The sequence below is a fragment of the Pyxicephalus adspersus genome, chromosome 5 (assembly GCF_032062135.1).
Source record: "Pyxicephalus adspersus chromosome 5, UCB_Pads_2.0, whole genome shotgun sequence".
Classification (NCBI taxonomy): Eukaryota; Metazoa; Chordata; class Amphibia; order Anura; family Pyxicephalidae; genus Pyxicephalus; species Pyxicephalus adspersus.
In genome coordinates this window covers 130872285-130891366 of record NC_092862.1, presented here as the reverse complement: position 1 = coordinate 130891366, position 19082 = coordinate 130872285, and the positions used below count along the sequence as shown (strand labels likewise).

Here is a 19082-nt window from a genome sequence, read left to right as displayed (position 1 = left end):
GGATGGTTACTGAATAGTTGGGACAAAATAAATGGGCCATCACCCGCCTACAGCTTCTCCCCACCCAGCTTTAGGAAAATTATGGGGAGAATACTGAACCTGAATCGGTGTTTATTCAGCCTGAGCCAGCAAGCACTACATCCAAAGAGATTTTTATTTGACTACAGAGTGCTAAGGTGCCTTTAGCCACCTTTATTTTGTTATTTATGATCTCTGCATACACCTATCTAGAGACAGTAAGCTTTCAGTGTGATGTTTGTAAATGGAATCATCTATCCACTTAGCTAGTTAGTTATCCAGTTAGTTGAAAAACAACTCACTCCAGATCGACTGCAATAGTTTGGATTTTAATTGTTGTACTATATTTTCACAAAAAGTTGGTATGTCTTGATCCTAAACATTTGAGGTCAATCCTTTCATAGGTAATACGTTAATAAATTAATTAACACCCAGTTGTACTCTGGCAGTGTGTTATTGTACTGTTTGCATGTTCAGTTTTCTAGTAAAGCCCATAACTTACTGCTACTGGTTTGTCTGTGGCTTTTAGGGTTCAGTTTCTGGGAGGTCCAACACTGGTATGGTAGAAGAAACCCATAAAAAATATCAACCAGATTGATGAAAACATTGATGAAAAACCCTCAGAGCCCTGTACCTATCCTTGAGTGATAGAATACCATTTCTGTCTTTTTCAAGCCTTAGAAGGTCTTCCTTATGTAGACACAGTTGTGATTCCATAGAGAATTTGTTTCTTGCAACCTGGCAGGATTGATTTAGTTGATTCAACCCAGCTGTGCAAAAAACATAATGAGCCAGTACAATCAAGATACATATAATTGTCAGGCGTCCAGCTTAGGCATGCAGATATGCCTGTTGTATCTATTGCTAAGATGGGGGGCCTTCCAGCTTGTTTCTGTAGTGTGAATTCACAGCTGACAACTGAGTTTAAAGCTCATTGTGCCCACCAGTCCAATGGATCCACTCACGCAGTGTCAAGCGTGGACTCTATCCTCACCAGTAGACTTCCCCGGATACTATCCCACCTTCTTTAACCAATGTGGGAAGACTAGTTAAAAAACTTTGTGAGAACAGGAGACCATGCTAATTATCAGAAAAAATACCCATCGCAGCAGGGGAAGAAGACATGGATATACCAGGCCTCCCAAGCCCTAGTAGAAAAATATGTCGCTAAGATTCAGAAAAATCAAAAAAATAACATACAGCTTAAAATGACCAGCTGATAGGTGCATGGAGGAGTTGAAAAGCTTCCTGATTGAATTTACATAGCAACTAATGTCAAGAAGAGAAATGGTTTGACTGTATATTGTTTGAGTAGATAAGAAATAAGATAATTTACATGAAAGGGAATAACCTCCTAAATGCTGGGGAAGTATTAATTCTGCAGAGAAACACCAGTTCAAGGTTCTGAAGGCTCCAGTGACACATATATCCTAGGTTAGTGAAAAATATTAGAGAAAGAAGATCTGTTGAAGAAGATCAAGCAAAGGTTTTGAACCATGCTACTGAGATGGTTGAAATATTTCCTGAGAAAAATAACTTAAAGGAAAATGCAGAAAAATCTGGTTTAGAATCATGATATAACAATTATGATCAAATATGGTTCAGTTTGGATGCCAAAGAAGGGATGGCAAGAAAAACATCTACAAGTAACCCCGATGACCCAGTCACATTCTCTACTGCAACATGTAATTACAAAAACTTATAAGTAAGCCCAGGCTAAGATATAGCGCATACTAATGCTGAGAAAGCAGTAGTTGCTTTGGCCACCATGGAGAAGGCAATTTGTTTTTAAGGCTATGGAGAAGTTGGACACTTCAAGGCACAGTACATAAAGAGGAGATTACCAGCTGGAGATGAATGCTACAGTTATGGTGAAACTAGCTTTTATGAAATCAGATACCCAAAACCCAGGTGCTCTTGGTTTCCAATGGAAGTTCACCATACTTTACAAGATTTACCACCAGCAAAACACAGAATGCCGAACAAAGAAGACAAAAAGTTCTTTACATCAGCTTGTGAAGTTAGTTGGTATCCATTTAAATAATAGGCATTTTTCACACAGATACTTGGGTAATCTTGTTGTTATATCAGGACTTTTATGATAAACCTGGCAATTCAGACTCTACAAGAGATGAAAGGTTCAGAGAGAGACAACATTGGGAAAAAGAAAATCTCCAATGACCCTTATCTTCAGATCAAACTATCATTCGATCACCTGATCAGTAAAATTGTGGCACCTTTACAATCTTAGTTATGTGTTCCTGACTACAAAATTCTGAGATAGATTGTGGTAATCAACAGATCTGTTGAAAAGAATCCTAGCCCTCAAAGCTGTGATCTGCCCTCAGAGAGAGTGTTTTGATCAGGAAAAGGCCTAAAAAAAAAAAAAAGTAATAATCATGAAAAAAGGGTAACAGACACTTCTTGGATATATAAAGTCGGATACCCCGATTTTCTTCTTTTTTAGTGGGTGGAGGAAGAGATTGAACAAGCAGGGAAACTAAAGCTCCAAAGTTTAGTGGAGACACCTTCCTCACCACCTCTTAAAGTCACAAATGAGCATCCTGAAATGATCAACACCATCATTAATGCATCATTAATGTAAATTATATCTCTCTTCTTCATACCCAAATACCCTGATGGGGCATTCCATTGCTTTAAAGTATGCTAAGTTAAGTCTATTTAATATTTTGTAATAATTCTGCTTTCCATTGGCCAAAAAATACTTTCAGTAGGTAGAGTGTGTAATGCAATGGGTCATTATTACCGTCTTTGCTCCTTGACTGGTAACCTGCAGGTAACCATACAGCTGATTTGTCATCACATATTGGAGCGAGAGAAATTGCCACCTATCTCAAGTAATCTAGTCTGGACCAGCATTTTCAATATTCAGAGGGACTTTTTTCTGTCAAAGTATTACTTAATGGTCCAAGCCACCTTTATTTTGGGTCAATCTCTGCAAATATCTATTGGAAGACACCACTGATTTGAATGGCACTTTATTAAAAAAATATATTTATTCATCTGCCTGTTAGGAATTCTGGAGTCACCATTTGTGGAATCTTTTCCATTGTGGATAACAAACACTTTTTTCAAAGGAGCATGCTTCAAGGAACCCAATGCTAGTGGTAATGGATTTTTTTTTTTGTTAGGCAGGATTCAATAAAAGCTAGTTAAGCCGCTAAATTGCAAACCAGTCACCTCAGTTTGTTTTAAATTGTAATGCTTCAAAGTATTTCTTATCAGGGTTGTCCCTCATTCTCCCATTGCATTTAAGGTCAGGCCTTCCATTAATGATACTAGGGGTAAAAAAAATTGGATTCAGCCAGTTTATTACTGTGCTGCTTGCCTTGGCCAAACTGTTTGCATATCCCCCTGTGAGCCATTCTAACAAATATTGTTAGGGTTTGCATGTTCTGTTTTCTAATAAAGCCCAATGTTTGTTTTAGTGTCTTGTTGAGTTTCTGCTAAGAAAACCCCAACATGACCTGGAGGGAGTGGTGCTACATATTGCTTTTAATTTATCTGAACTAACTGACTTGCAGAAGAAAATGGAAACAGGGAATTGACAAATTCCAAATTATAAACAGCTGTAAATCACAGCGGACTGACAATTAGCTGTATGTGCCTGTTATCAAAGAGTTATGTCAATTAACAATTTGACATTATAACATGCGAGTTTTCATAGCAACAAGAGCACACTAAGGCTGCATACACACATTCAATAATTGTTGTTGGAAAGGATCTTTCATGATCTTTTCCAACAACAAAAGACTGCCCGATTCATGAATGTGCACTGTACATACAGCGCTGTTCTGCTCTATGGAGAGGGGAGGGGAGAACGCCCCGCTACTCTCTCCCCTTCACTTGTGTTATGATTGTTCATCTTTCGTGGATCCACCAGGATGGATCCATGAATGACGTCAAACGAGCGCTGTACACACGCCAAATTCTTCTCGGATACCAGCCCGGAGGTGATTATCTACGAGAATCATCTGACATGTGTACGTAGTCTTACAGAGATGTAAATAGGCCAAATAGTGCAGGTGCATCAGTCAAAAACACTGCAAGATCAAAAAATATGTCTCAAAAATACCAACCACATATAATAAATAAAAAAAATAAAATAATAATAAAATAAAAAATATTCAGGTCTAATAAGTGACAGGTTAAAAAATGTACGTAATGCCAAACCTTTTACTTTCTGGTTTGGGGCATAGTAGTGGGGAATTATAAAGTAATGTAACTGGGGAAATTTACACTCTCTAATAATCCTGGAGGTCACTGTCACAGAAACAAGAAATGATGAGAAAAACAAAGTAGGGATGTGGGGAATGTTCCTATGGATGCACTATTTCTGGTAATGGCTACCTAATAGGAAATACAGTATATCCTTATTTCCTGGAGCTCTCTCCTTCATGTTGTCATCTCTAGGGCAGGAACTGAAAGGTAATTTCCCACAAGACAGACAACAAATGGAAAATGGTATGGTAGATTCATAAAGTTAGACTCATACTTTCATTAATATAATTATTCTCATGAATTCATATTGTTCCCAGCAGTTAGCAGCTCACACTGAGCTTTAGTTGTGCTGCTCTTTTCCCATGCATACTATAAACAATTTCTTAGAATACCAATTACCCTAACTGCATGCTTTTGGAGGCGTTGGGGTAATAGTAGTGCACAGAGGAAACCCAGGCAAACACATAGAAACGTGCAAATTCTTTGCAGATAGCATCCTGCCCGGAATTTGAACCAAGAACCCAGAACTAACTGCAGAGGTGAGAGTTCTGAGCCACCAGATAAGTGTTTTTTGACAGTAAAAGCCCAGAAAGGCTAACTGTGTAGTTCACATTTATCCATCTAAATTCAGCATATCAGTCTATTAGAGTCACCTTGTGGAAGTATTTTGCTTCAATCACTGTTTTGCAAGGTGGACATTATACTGGACATAAAATAGGGGCCCATGTCTCCCATGACCTGAAACTGAACTGGGAGCTAGGGTCTTCCATGGCCTCCTTAATAACCTAATGACATTTAGGAAAACATAATTGAAGTTTATGCAGAATTGAAAATTAGATGTCCATAGTCCTTTTCTCTCAAACAGCTATGATATTTCTGCATGAAAAATAGTGCAGTATGTCTGCTGTATGAACTTTAGGGACTCATGGTATAAAATTTCAAGATTGCTTTTAAGGAGGCCGAAAGGCTGACCAAAAGGAGAGATGAATGAGGACTGCAAAAGTGAAGAGGAGAAAAAGCAAGACCTAATGGGTCTGATTTATTATAAGCTCTTCAAGGTTGGGGAGGATATACATTCATCATAGAAGCTGGGTGATCCAGCAAACCTAAAATGGATTTCTTCAAAGTCATTTGCTAGCAAATGTTTTTTTTCCTGGACCAGATACATTACAGGTTTGCTGGATCATCCAGCTTCACTGATGAAAGTGTATCCTCTCCAGCCTTTGAGAGCTTTAATAAATCAGGCCCAATGTGTCACAGACCAAACTAATCATTTTTAAAAATGGAAGAATAAAAACAAACAGCAAAAAGTACTAGTGTCTAGGGTTGGACCTACATGTACAAGTGCTATGTCCCCAATTTAATTTGACTAGCAAACAGTTGATGGAAAAGTAGGCATGTCATGGGACAAGTCTGGAGACTGCAAAAGTCGTCTTCCTAAAAATAAGAGCTGCCAGCTTTTAATATTTTGCATCACCAACCCAGCACAAATATGCTGTACATAAGTGTCCAAATTTTTTAATTTCATATTTGTGTAGATCAGTGGCTCGGAAAGTATTGAAGCTACGATGGCCAGACAACTAACATTTTCAGATTAAAGGTCAGCAACAGCAACCCACATAATTCTCCAGAAACAGATGTACTTTAAGCCCTGCACTCACCACTTAAGAATATCGTCCACAAGTAGCCTGATTTATAAGTATGAGTAACGGATATCCTTACAATGAAACCCTGAGAGTATAATCTTATTTTCTAGATTTGGGATCCAACACAGGGCAGACAATTGTATCCTGAGCATCTAATCTTTATCACTGGCACCATCATCTGTCTGAAACCAGAACTGCAAGTGAATCGCTATTCAGTTTGCCGTCACTATGAAGATGCTCATTAGCAAGATGAACAAAGAGACAGTCCTCTGTAGCTACAGTCATCTGTTACACTTTAATTTTCGGGTTTTGTTATAGTATTCTTTGTGCCATCTGTCCACAGCAGTAGACCTTGACTTACTAAATCCGGGAGCCAATCAGGTTAAAGGAAACCACATGGTGTACTGTAAGCCGACTGCAGCCAAGGCACTGGCAGCGTTATGATTTATGTGACCCTTTTTCTCAATACAAATCTAAATGGAATTCATTGTCTAAGAGAAGGTGAAAGTATTAATGTAGCTTGTCTATAATTCATTCTGTTATGTTTATATCTATATCATAGAAATATGAGACAAATGTCATAGGTATAGATATGCTATTAACTTTTTTACCTATTAAACTTTTATTTGTTTGAACTTATTTATGAAAAGTGAAAGCTATCTCCACTCAATGGAATACAACTGCATCAGTTTCCATTGAGATCTTATGAAATTAACAGGTGGCCAAAATGTCACCTCCGAAATGTATTTATTACAAACATACTTGGGATGGTAAAAATGATAGAATTTATTAAAGGGGAAGCAAGGATTCCTAAAACCTTAATTCAGACACATTAAAATAAAAAAATTGCTTCTATGCCTCCTTAGCATGAAGAATCTCTTGGTTCTGTTGTAGGCAATGTTACCTGTGTCACTCCAAGGCTGGAGAGGACACACTTTCATCAGTGAAGTTGGGTGATCCAGAAACCTGAAATGGATCTGGTGCAGAATTTAAAATATTTGCTAGAAAATCACTTTTAATAGATCCATTCCAGGTTTGCTGGTTCAGATTCACTGATGAAAATATATCCTCTGCAGCCTTGGAGATCTTTCAGTGTTTGTATTAATCTGAACTGATAGAATGTAATAAACATTCCAGGTTTGCTGGATAACCCAGGTTATTTTATGATAGTCTATCTTCTCCACGATTGAAAGTCCTTACTGCTGCACACTGATTGGTGTTCATGTAATGACATGGAGTGTTATTTACTGTGGTAATAAAAACATCCTGCTGTGTGATGATGCGATAGGGGACAGATTCATGACAGCCTGGGCTCTGAGGAAGATCTTTGAATGATGCTGGCTATCATTAAACCCAGATTGAAGGTCAGTTTGCAGCAAAAGCTCCTCTCTTTACTTTAAATTCCTTCAATGGACTTATAATTCTACTTTTACGTTTCAAAATTCATAAGCAAAAAGATTGTACAGTGTGTGGCCAGCGTCTGAGACACCTCAATCTCACAAGTTAGGTCTGACCATTATTACTAAACAGAGCCATTTAGTTGTACATTTCTCATACCAATGGGACACTCAGGTGCTGTCAAACTGCATTTAAAGATGAACTTTTATTGTTTTTGTAGGAATTAGTCCTTTATAAAGGCCAATATATTTAACTACTCATTCGCCTTATTTAAAACTGACGAGTTACTAAACTCATAAAGCTCAAATCCCTTCCCTGTGGAGGTCCATTGTAAATATTTTACATTTTTTTTCTTTCAGGTAAAAAAGAACACTTCAGCTCTACTCCAACATAAGATGTTCCTGAAAAAAAAAAGCAGAGAGCGGCGTGGTCATATCAGCACCATTTTCTGCCTCATTGTACTGTAAGTGCTTGTTGGTCCCAAGCCCATGACACCCCGTGTGGGGAGGCAGCGAGAGCTGCTTTAAAAACTTTATTATGTATGAATTTTTTTTTACAAGAATTGTGAACAGCTCTGTACCTGATACTTCTAAGTATTTTTCACACAGCAATGCTTTAAAAACTAGCTTTTCTGTGGTTCAGAATTAAAAATTTGTGAAAAGGGGAAATACATATATGGTATTTGTTTTATATGCCAAAGATTTGTAATTCAGTTCTTCTTGTAATAGAATACAGCCAAATCTGCCAGACTGTTTTGCCAGGTCCCCAAATCCAGTTAATGAGCACAGGTAAGTATGTGCTCCTTGTGTCTGCATGGGTTTCCTCCAGGTACTCTGGTTTCCTCCCACATTCCAAAAACATGCAGTTAAGTTAAATGGCTTCCCCTAAAATTGACTTTAGAGTGTATTAAAGACATATGACTATGGTAGGAAAATTAGATTGCGAGCCCTAGCCCTAGACAGCTAGTACCATGACTATGGACTTTGTAAAGCAATGTAAAATATGTTGGCGTTATATAAATACTGTGTAATAATGATTATATTAATAAGTTCAGGACTGTATGCAGCAAAGCCAGTCTGACTCTAGCTGCGGACTCTCCTTATTCTAGTAGGCACCTGATATGCAGGTGCAACTTAAACACAGACTCTGCTGCTTATGCTACGTGCCTTTAAATAAATACGTGCCTTTAAATAAATAGTATAGCTTCAATTTCTAAATTACTGCAGAAAGAATCAAGCACTAGGTTGTCAAGTAATAAAATATATTAATTTGATCCAATAAAATGGAGTTTAACATGGCCATTGTGTAGTTTTAGGATCACATTGGTGCAGTTTTACCTGTTCACCACATGAGGGAGCAATTGTATAAGCCAAAAGTTTACACTACCTTGTCATCCATCTATGGTAAAGGAAATGAAGTTACAGGACTCATGCTTCAGAAAGATTCATTATCAGACCAGTAAAATTGAAAAACATATGTAGTGATCATAGGAGGGAAGTAACATAAGCTCAGTCATTGTAAAGCTTTTATTAAGCAACAACTGAATTTGTAAAAATTTTACTTATTAATAAAGTTTGTGAAGCAGAGTTTAACTTCAGACCAGGCTTCCTCCCCTGGCTCAGAACATTTAACAAGTGTGTAAATGTGACTTTAGGATAGTTTAGCAATAGCTATAGCTTCCTGGGTTTGTAACTGAAAGAAATGAAGTCCAATTAATTAAATGATGAGCCAGAGACAATAAGGACAGGGAAGAAATATTAACTGGTGCTTGATGTCAACCAGCCAGGAAATCGCATGCTACATCTGAATGCTATGAGAGGCTTACAGTGTGTGCTACAAGACAGTAATTTCAGTCCTGGAAGAAGCCTGTACAATTGTGAAGAATGGTATGATAGGGACATTTTTTGTTGCTTAGAATCAGTTTCTAAATTTATTCGTACATAAGGAGCTTTAAATAAAACAAATGCTCTATCTGGTTCATGGGAGTAACAACAAATCTTCTTTTTAGTCTATTATTCAACCATACCAAGTGCTGTGTTAGCGCAAAAAGATACCAAAAAGAATGGTGCACAGCAGAAAGGCTGCCAATTTATTAGAATAAGTTTAATATCCCTGTACCAATGAAAAGTTGTATGTATTCCTGTCCAATCACTTTTTTGCTGAAGACAGTAAAATTGGATGTTGTAAATTTTTTAGATTTTACAATATGTAAATTTGGCAGCCATTTATCTGGTGGTAAATACCTAAATGAAAGGTTGCAATTTATTTACTTATATTGTTATTTTTTGATGCTCACACATATGTGTAAGCCTATACATTATGTCTATGCAGAAGGATCTGTGCAAGCTGAATTGCTTAGCCAGTACCCAACCAAAGGATAAAAAAGGCCATCTAAACCTTAGAAATAGGGTGTACTTTTTTCTCTCTTCCACATGACTGTTCACAGTATGTTCTGTATATTGTACACAGCATAATATATATATATATATATATAAATATACACAGCAGACAGCAACATATGATGCCAATTCAGGGGATATTTGGCATAATGTACCTTATTGTTCCTTGGGAAAAGGGGATTAAAGGGCCTAGGTAGGACCAGAAGTATATTAGTTGCTGCAGATTTGGCCTTTTTTAGGGGGGATCCAGATCTGGAGTGTCATGGAATAAATGGGTGGGCCATCCCGCTCTCAGCCCAGAAATTGCTGGTAGCTTGGAAGCACCTGGCTTGTAATAAGAGGAAGCAGGTATTTCAGACTAGGGAAAGGTGCAGCCTGAGGCCAGGTGGATAAGCTGTGTGCAGCTCAGGTTGAGTGCGAGCTCTCACAAAGTTGAGGTCTGTGGGACCTGTAGGGAAAGCCAGGAGGCCCCATTTTGTATTTTGCTGTTATACTGTGAGTGACTTTGATCTCCTGCGAGGAGATCAAAAACCCTGGAAGATTGCTTATTTTTGTTGATGTTTTGTAAATAAAAGTGGGCAGAGTGCCCTGAAATTGAAACAAGAGTCTGAAGTACCTCTCAGCAGTGAGTGAGTTTGAAGCTAATCTCCCACATTACACACACACCTGTTTCGGCTGTTCGGTTTCCTCCAGCTGTGCTATCTGTGCTTCCAATGACTGAATAAGTAGATCTTTCTCATCAAGCTTTCTTCGCAATGCTTGGATTTTTGCAGAATCTGCTTCATGTGTTTCATGGTTTTTCTGAGTTTTTGAAGTCCCATTATAATGAGTCTGGAAAACATATTTCATCATAAACAAAAGAATTAGGATTACCATTTTTTTAAATTTAATAATACTGTTTTATAACCATTTATGTTCCATCTGCAGTTTGAAACACAAGCTTTAGAATGTTGGGAGAAGACATAGGCCTAAGCATTAACTAATACTGACTTTCAGAAATTTGCATAAGACTGGGAAAAGAATGTGTAAGGATGGTGTTCTGAGAATTTTCCAAATCTAATCCATTATTGTGGGCCACTTACAGCTGGATAGTGACATGGAAGTCAGGAGAGCGAATACCATGCATGGAGGATGAAAGAGGCAAGGGGGTATGTATTAACACACCCCACAGTGTGTGAATATCTGTAACAGCTGAGAAGCATGGAAGCAATGGTGTTGGCATGGGCTGCCAAAAGGTAATTATAGATGTCCTTCTTTACAGGGCTTGGGCTTTTGTGATCAGTGACAATCTGGTGATACTTAGATTTCTTCTTTATGGCTTAAAGTACAACTAAAGGCTCCTGTATAACAGTGCAAACCAGTATCAGTGACTGTTTGCATAAACCTCATAAAGTAAATGGGATTAAAAAATGTCCTTTAGCTTCCCTGCATAAGCCTAATTCTTCTTCATGTGTTCCACATGCTCCCCCTCCCAGACACTGCAGACAAAAGTGTGAGGACTTCAGTAACAAGTGCTGTCAATCCAGAAAACAGTGGGCAGGGCTAGGCGTGCCCAAGTGCAGATTAACAAACATCCTACCTCCATTGCAGGCTTGGAGGGACATAAGACAGCATTCATATTGGACTGAATTTTCTTTGGAGGAAGTTTATATAAATGGTTGTTATATTTCTGGTGTATTTATCTAAATGGGTAAAATAGTTGAATTTGCTTGTTTTGGTTGAATTGCAAAAAAAGCCTGAGGGGCTCACACATTCATGGAACTGACCATTCTACCATAAATTCTCTCTTATCTTTCCTCCTGATGAAGCGGACTGTTTCCACTAAATGCATCGAGGAATGAACAAGAGATCAATTAGGGATACAGAGAGATTTATGTATATGATTTTAAATAATTTTAATGTTTGTGTACAATTGATGTGATATGTCAATCAATAAATGTTTTAATCAATTGAAAAAATTAAAGTCCCTATTTTTTTGAATAATAAAATAAACATATACAGCTCCTTGGGGATGAGGCAAAATTGTGTTGAAAGCACGTAAATGGAGTGTATTTAACTATTAAGATATTGATTCAGGTTAACAAACTGCATTGCTGATAGCCACATTTCCTGCAACAGTTTCATCCTTCTTTGGTCCTTAGTGAAAACTCTCCTCTGAATTTGTGTGCAATTGCAGATACTGCAATAATTAGGTGCTAAAGAATATATATTTATAAATATTACAGCAGCTGGTATATTGATGCAGGCCAAGGTTTGGGAGTTCCTAAACAGGAAAAAGGTGCCTTTCTCAGACTTACCTGGGCATACTAATGTCATTGAACATGACAATATGATTGAACTCGGAGAAAAAGTGTATGTTAAACCCTACAGCATACCAGAGGCCTTGCGGAAAGCAGTCTCAGAGGAGATCAAGAGAATGTTAGAGCTAGGGATTACTTGAGGCATTGAGAAATGTATATGTATATATATGAAGCTAAGTCATTATTAAATAACTACCAAAAATGATTATTTCATAGTACAAGTAGTGAAATAACAGCTGTAAAGCTGACTTACAAAGTATCATTGGGAATATTCTATACTTCACTGTGTACAATATGCTCACCTCATAGCTTGATCTTATTACAGCCAGAGCGTCAGACAGCTGTTGCTGGAAACTTTTTCTAAGGGTGAATATTTTCTGTAAAGAACACAAATAGAATATTAAAAAGCAGTTTCAACAGATGACATAATACTGTCAGAAAATTACAACTTTTGCTGTCATAGTTTGTTGCAAAATACCTGAAATATATACGCAGACAATTATCACAGTGAATCACTTGTGTTTAGATGTTGGTGGATTACAGGTATATTTACATCATACAAAATAAACATAGATTACCTGTTACAATATAAGGGATAATAGAAACTGTGACACTTGCCTAGGGTTCTATTTTTATAGAAGTAAAAACCTAAACATTCACTTTAATGTAAAATATATTCCCTAACTTGTAAAAGTGGCACAGAATTACTACTTGCCATTTAGGCCTTTTTGATACTTCTATTGCGGTGCAGTACATGTACAATACTTTTTGGAGTAAAGTGAAACTATGTCTTATAATAAAAATTAGGATATTATTTTTTGCAGAAGGGACAGACGATGTCTTTTCTGCAAACAAATAAACTTAACTGCCTGTTTGCTATAATGTTTTCTATGATGTACACTCAGTTGCATATCCCAGCATATCTGGCATTCTAGGCTGCGGGGAATAAATTCCGGCATGCATTGGAGTTACTTCATACTAAACTGGCCAATCAAGATGGCCAAGGAAAAGTACCGGTTCAACATGCCGGTGTCAGCAACTGACCGAGAACAAGTAGGTGTAATTCTGAACAGACAGGGAATTTTATTCATTTACAGAAGGGAGGTCACCTGTCCTTTCTGCATTTTGCAATCTGTCTGCTCCCATTTTTTATTTTTATAGTAAAGTTCGGCTTTAAGAAAGCCTAATAATTTACAAATTACTGCCACAAGGGTACATTTGTTTTTGTACACCCAATTTATAAAAATGTCAATAAGCAGAAAAGAGACTACAAGTCTGTTTAAAATGTTATAAATATGCCATCAATAGTCTTAGTGCTGGTAAAGAGTTAGATTGCCAGTTTCTAAAAGCGATGAGCACGTGTTTTTATGAATGAGGCAATTACCATAGTGCTATTATTTTACTACTTATAATACATATAATGTGCACCTAAGCCACTTTTTTCCCTCATGTTCCTGTTGCATTCTGGAATATATAAGATACAGTTTTGGGAACAAGGGCACAAAGTGATGGATTCTGCTTTGTAAGCAGTGTTTGTACTTTAATCTATTCTGCCATAAATTGGGACATTTTTAAAGAGAAACTGTACTAAGGAAATGTGTATGCTGTCATTGCTGTTCTCACCTTTTCATTATCTTAGGTAAAGCCTCACTTGAAACAACACCTTATGCTAAATTTAACTTTTAATTTAATCTTTACTGTGTAAAGTTAGGTTCAGACAGGTGACGAGTACAATACCTTTTTATGGACGGTTTCAATGTCTTTTATGGTATGATTCATACGATTATAAAGCTCCAAAGCATGAGCTTCAATCTTCTGTTCATATTCCCCTTGTAGAAGAGTCTTCTGGATCACAATTTCCTTCTTCAGTGTTTCAAGAGACTTTAGAAAGACAAAGCAGACAGTTGTCATGAGTTAAGTGTTGTATAAAGTAGAAGGAAATATTTTAGTCATTAGATTGATAGTATTGTAACTGGCCATTAGACTTTTGTAACATAATTGTAGGGTTACGCTAAGAGAAGGTGAGAAGGACCAGGGGTGTGTGTGGGTTTTCTGGATCACCCAGCTTCAACAGCTTCACAACTGTCTTTAGGGTTTTATATCTAGGATTTGATTATTTCCCTAGTGGTTGAACTTGTTGGACTTTTTTCAACCTGACTTACTATGTAATTATGAAAGTGTATCCTCTCTAGCCTTGGAGAGCTTTAATAAATCAGGCCTATTGTTTCATAAATAGACCCCCTAGGTATCCTTTTGAACACTGTCACCAGGACTGAAAGTGAATAAAAATCTAAAATAAAACAAAAATAATGTGTCCCAATGGGGACACTTCTAGTGACAACTGGAGAGACAACTAAAGAGATGTTTTCCCTTACTTCCTTTTGTGTCTGCAGAACAGGATATCAAATCTTTATTCGGGACACAGATGCCAAACTCTCTAACTCTAAACCTAACAGAAGCAAAAAAGTTTACAGTTCAGATATTCTTTAAATTTGACAAATACCTTACCTGGGTCAGAGTTTGGATCACATTTCGTAGCTCCTTGATTTCCCAAACTTCTGTGACGTCTGTCTGTGTTGCATGATCAGATTCTAAGTTCCCCACTCTGAGCTGTGCTGAGATTGTGTGACTACAAATACAGAAATATTGGTAGTTTAATGGAGAAAAATCAATAATACCATTGTCAGTGCTCTGGCCTGGTTCTGATGGGCAAATCAATGGCCTGGTATAGAATAGCAGGAGGTTTAACTGCTCTAAAAAAGGAATGAACTCTGTAAGTCAGTGTTTCCTAACCATAGGTCCTCCAGAGGTTGCTAGGAATTCCTTGAGCAATAAGGAATTTGTGACTCTCAGGTCAGTTAACTGGCACCAATGAGCTTTTTGGCTATCTGTAAGGGTGGTATTGTTTCCAATGGCCAGCAATGTAAAAGACATTTTCCCACTGACCACAATGTTAATGTGCTGTGAGCTGTGGATATATTAATTAGACAGCTCAACAAAAAATACAGTTTTTCCCCAAGTTCCTGAGTTATGAGTACTAATATAGTTAACATTGTACCTGCATGTATTTTGTACTAAAACGTAAGCTCCATTGAAGTGAATGTTAACACATCTTCAGTGTGAAGTAAAATAAGGCACACTGTGGTAAAGATCTACTGAACTGTGTCAGGTACCATTGTTTCTTCAGAACTGCTTTTCTCCTTGTCTGGATTATTGCGGTACAGCATCCAGCAGTAGTCGGCCCTCATACTTTAATTTCAGAAACCTCGGTAGCGGTGCTCCATTAACTGAATGTCCTGGTGAAAATGTTTTCCTTGTTCGTCACTCACCATACCAAGATTTTCCGGGAAGAATTCTAGATGTGAGTCCAAGAAATGTATTTTTAATTACATGCGACAACCCAGTTTCTGGTAGGAATGAAGCAGATTCTGAACTCCTTCATTGTATGCAGGAGACTTATGGTTGCCCAGGATATTTTCACACAGCCACTTGAATGCATCCCAAGCTTCTAGCTCAGCTGCTGAGAGAGAGATTGTTTGAAAACATCATCCTGCAAAACAGACTTAATCTGTGGCCCTATAAATGTCCCTTCCTTCATTTTTGCAGTGCTTATGTTTGGAAACTTCTCAAGAAGGTTCTGAAAACCAATGGAGTTTGATTTACCTATGGTCTTTACAAGGTTCCGCATCAAGCCTAACTTGATATGGAGAGGTGTCAGAAATATTTTATGCGGATCAACCAGAGGCAGAAACTTGACATTGCTTGTTCCGGGCTTATAGTTATCTCTTGGTAGCCAATAACGCTTGACATAATGGTCTCCCGTAGATCGGCTGTCCCACAGGCATAGGAAACAGCAATATTTTGTGAATCCCCCTTGCATTCCCATCAGCAAGCCAATGACCTTTAGATCCCCACAGATTTTCCACTGGTGTGTTTTATACTAGATTGCTTCATGTTGTCATAGGACTCCTTTAGGTTAACGTAATGGGCAATCGGTAAACTCAGTTTGGATTTACCATTATGCCGTAAGACTGCTTTCAAGCTTCTTTTGGAGGAATTAATGAAGATATGCCATTCAGAAGAAACATGCTCTTGTGACAAACTGTTAAAGAGTCGATTTATATCACGACAGTAGCAAAGTGAGCCATCACTAGTGAAGAACGTTGTCCTGATCATGATTTCCTTTTCTGTAGTGAGCCTTAAGCAAGAAGTTCTGCTTTGTCTTTGGAGAGATTTAGATCAGGAATAAGATCATTCATCTCTGCTTGTGTAAAGGTCTCTGGTTCTGAATCTTCATCGGCCAAGTAGTCAGGATCAGATGATTTGGGGTTGTACTGGCTGCAACTCCAGCGCATTCCACATGATTTTCTACAGAAGCAAGTCCATCATGTGGGGGTACCGGAACTGGCAATAAATCATCATGGGGAACAGGCCTAATTGCAGAATCGATGCTGGGATATACAATTTTGTGCTTAGTTTTACCTGAGAATCAACTTTTGTTGACGCAGCAAAAATAGCAATCAATTAGATGGTCCCGCGGTTCTCTTCACAACATCGGGATTGCAAATGCCATTGCTGCTTTACGCCGATTTAGCCAGTCAGGCAGTCTGTTGGAACAACTGGTACAGATAACATGTGGAGCCCAAGATTTATCCTGGTCACCAAGTGGACAGCCGAAATAAAATTTGTATATCTTTTTAAGTTGTGTGGTAATTTGGCAACGTTGTGAATGAACCACACATGTAACAAAAACTGTTTGGATCATTAAGGCAATTTCTAGGCATGATGAAAAATTAAATTAGTCACAGTTAGTGTGGACTCTAGCTTTAAAAAAAGAAAACTTTAGGTCAATGTTGTAATATGTTAAGGCTATTTATAACAAATTTCACACAATATATTATTAGCTGCATCACAAAAACTTGCTAGAGAAAAACTGAACACAGATTTGAAATCCGCATCAAAAATACTACAAAGCCCACATAAAATTATATCTGTGTAATTATAACCTGTGTTATAGAAGAGGTTTCCCCGAAGACCCTAAAAGTTTTTTAAAGAGTTGCCTCATGTTAAGAAGATCATGAAAGGCTGATGTGAGCTGTAAGCCTCCCCCCCAGTATTGCCTGTTATTTCCCTGCAGCTGATCTTTTCTCCTTTACTGACTTACCATTCCTTGTATGGTGACCATCTTGGTGTAGGCAAGAATTTGCTTCCTCATGTCAAAGCCTCCAGCAAGGAGAACAAAGTCAGAGGCTACAGTGCCTTGTGATACAGTGCCTTGTGAACAAAGCCTATTTCTGCTTGGGCACAAGCCTCAAAATTTCAGACCCAGCAGCTGTAAAAAATAAGAAAGTACTCTTGCTATACTCTCCTCATTTCTGGAGCTGTTCTCTCCGGAGATGCCACACTGCTGCTATTCCAGGCTTAAGAAATTGCAACTCACACCTAGGTGTTACAGCAATGGCCTGATTTTTTAAAGCTCTCCAAGTGTGGAGAAGGTAGACTTTCATGTGTGAAGCATGGTAATCCAGCAAACCTGGAATGGATTTCATAAAATCATTTGCAATGTTTTCAGTCCTTGACCAGATCCATTCTAAATTTGCTGGATTACCCAGGTTCCCCCATGACAGTCTATCTCTTCCAGTCTTGGAGAAGTTTAAAAAATCAGGCGCAACGATAGGTCTGACTGGACCTGCTGGACTGCTTACATCCTGGCATCTTGTGTTCTCACCCTGCTACAAAAAACTATACAAATGACAGATTACGCCGACATGGTCAGCTGTTGTGATTGCTGGGAAACCCTGAAGTGTGGCCATTGCTGTATCAGGTTCATGTGGGCTGGAAATGGCTGCAAAGAAACTGCAGAAGGTCAGCAAATAAAGAAGAAAAAACATTTTATTGATGAAATTGGAGAATTGTTGTAATTACATGTTGTGCTATTGTGCATTGTAAACACACTGCATGACCTGTATGTTCCAATGAAGGACAATATACATGAACACGTGACACAGTATGCACTACCTGCCCTTGTCACAGGCCTGTATTCAGATTTCTCTCCCCTTTTTCATCAGAATACAGTATGATACAACTCATGTAAACAAATAAAGTCTGACAAGCAGTCGTAAAAATGCAGCAGCTAGTCTGTCATTGCTAACACCCGAATACCTGCGCTGTATCTCCCGCACATAGGGTGCCACAGCCTCCTCATCCCAGGAGATGCCCTCCGTCGTCCCTTCCATCCTGATAGAACTTTCCCAGCACGAGTTATCAGCGTTCTATCTCCATGACAACCATGGTCCCGGAGGAAGAGCACTGTGAGGAATCAGTCGCAGCCATCTTTAGTGTGGGAAAACAAAATAACTTCCCGTTCTGTTATTGTTCACGCTTTGTTGTCAGGGCCATATAGAGATTAAATGTTTGTTTGTCTCATAAGATTCTCCATAAATTGGGACTCTTTAAACTTTAAAAGACAAATGGGATATAGTATTACACAAGTAGCAAAATCTAGGTTGCCCATACCTGTTGCCCAACTCAAATTGTATTTGCAAATTAGAAAATGTAAAAAATAATAATAGTGTCCAAAAAAAAAAAAAAAAAAATTCCCATTTCCTAATCAAAAAATCCTATGAACTACCGGTGTGTTATGAATTTTTGGGTTGATTTTTATCCAATTACGATTAATCATTAACCACCTGAGCGTTACACTGATTTCTAGATTTCTGTGTTCATTTCCAACGACTTTCCTCGTTCGTCGGCGTCGTTGGTTACTTTTTTTACGAACGATTTTTGCCCAATCGATCGTTCGTCGTTCGTTCGTCGTTCATTTTGAACGATAAAAATTGGAAGTGTGTACGCAGCTTAACTTCATACTAAGATCACAATCTGCATATTTACTAAATTGTGTGTGAGGGTTTAATTTAAAACTAAGACATAGTGCCTGATTTAACAAAGCTCTCCAAGGCTGGACAGGATACACTTTCATCAGTGAAGCTGGGTGATCCAGCAAACCTGGAATGAATTTCTTCAAAATCATTTGCTAGCAAATATTTTGAATTCTGGACCAGATCCAATCCAGGTTTGCT

At 38.0% G+C, this 19082-nt stretch overlaps 1 protein-coding gene across 1 annotated transcript in view; it reads right to left on the bottom strand.

Annotated features, from left to right (window-relative positions):
• Positions 1-18283, bottom strand: part of C5H10orf67 (chromosome 5 C10orf67 homolog) — a 74810-nt gene extending 56527 nt beyond the window's left edge. Inside the window, exons 1-5 of the mRNA XM_072413465.1 lie at positions 18166-18283; positions 14512-14632; positions 13741-13884; positions 12306-12380; positions 10370-10534 (exon numbers count right to left, since the gene is read on the bottom strand). Of these exons, the coding sequence (XP_072269566.1) occupies positions 10370-10534; positions 12306-12380; positions 13741-13884; positions 14512-14632; positions 18166-18239 (579 nt within the window). The 5' untranslated portion in view covers positions 18240-18283. The remainder of the gene's footprint in view (positions 1-10369; positions 10535-12305; positions 12381-13740; positions 13885-14511; positions 14633-18165) is intronic.
• Between the last annotated feature and the right edge of the window lie 799 nt (positions 18284-19082).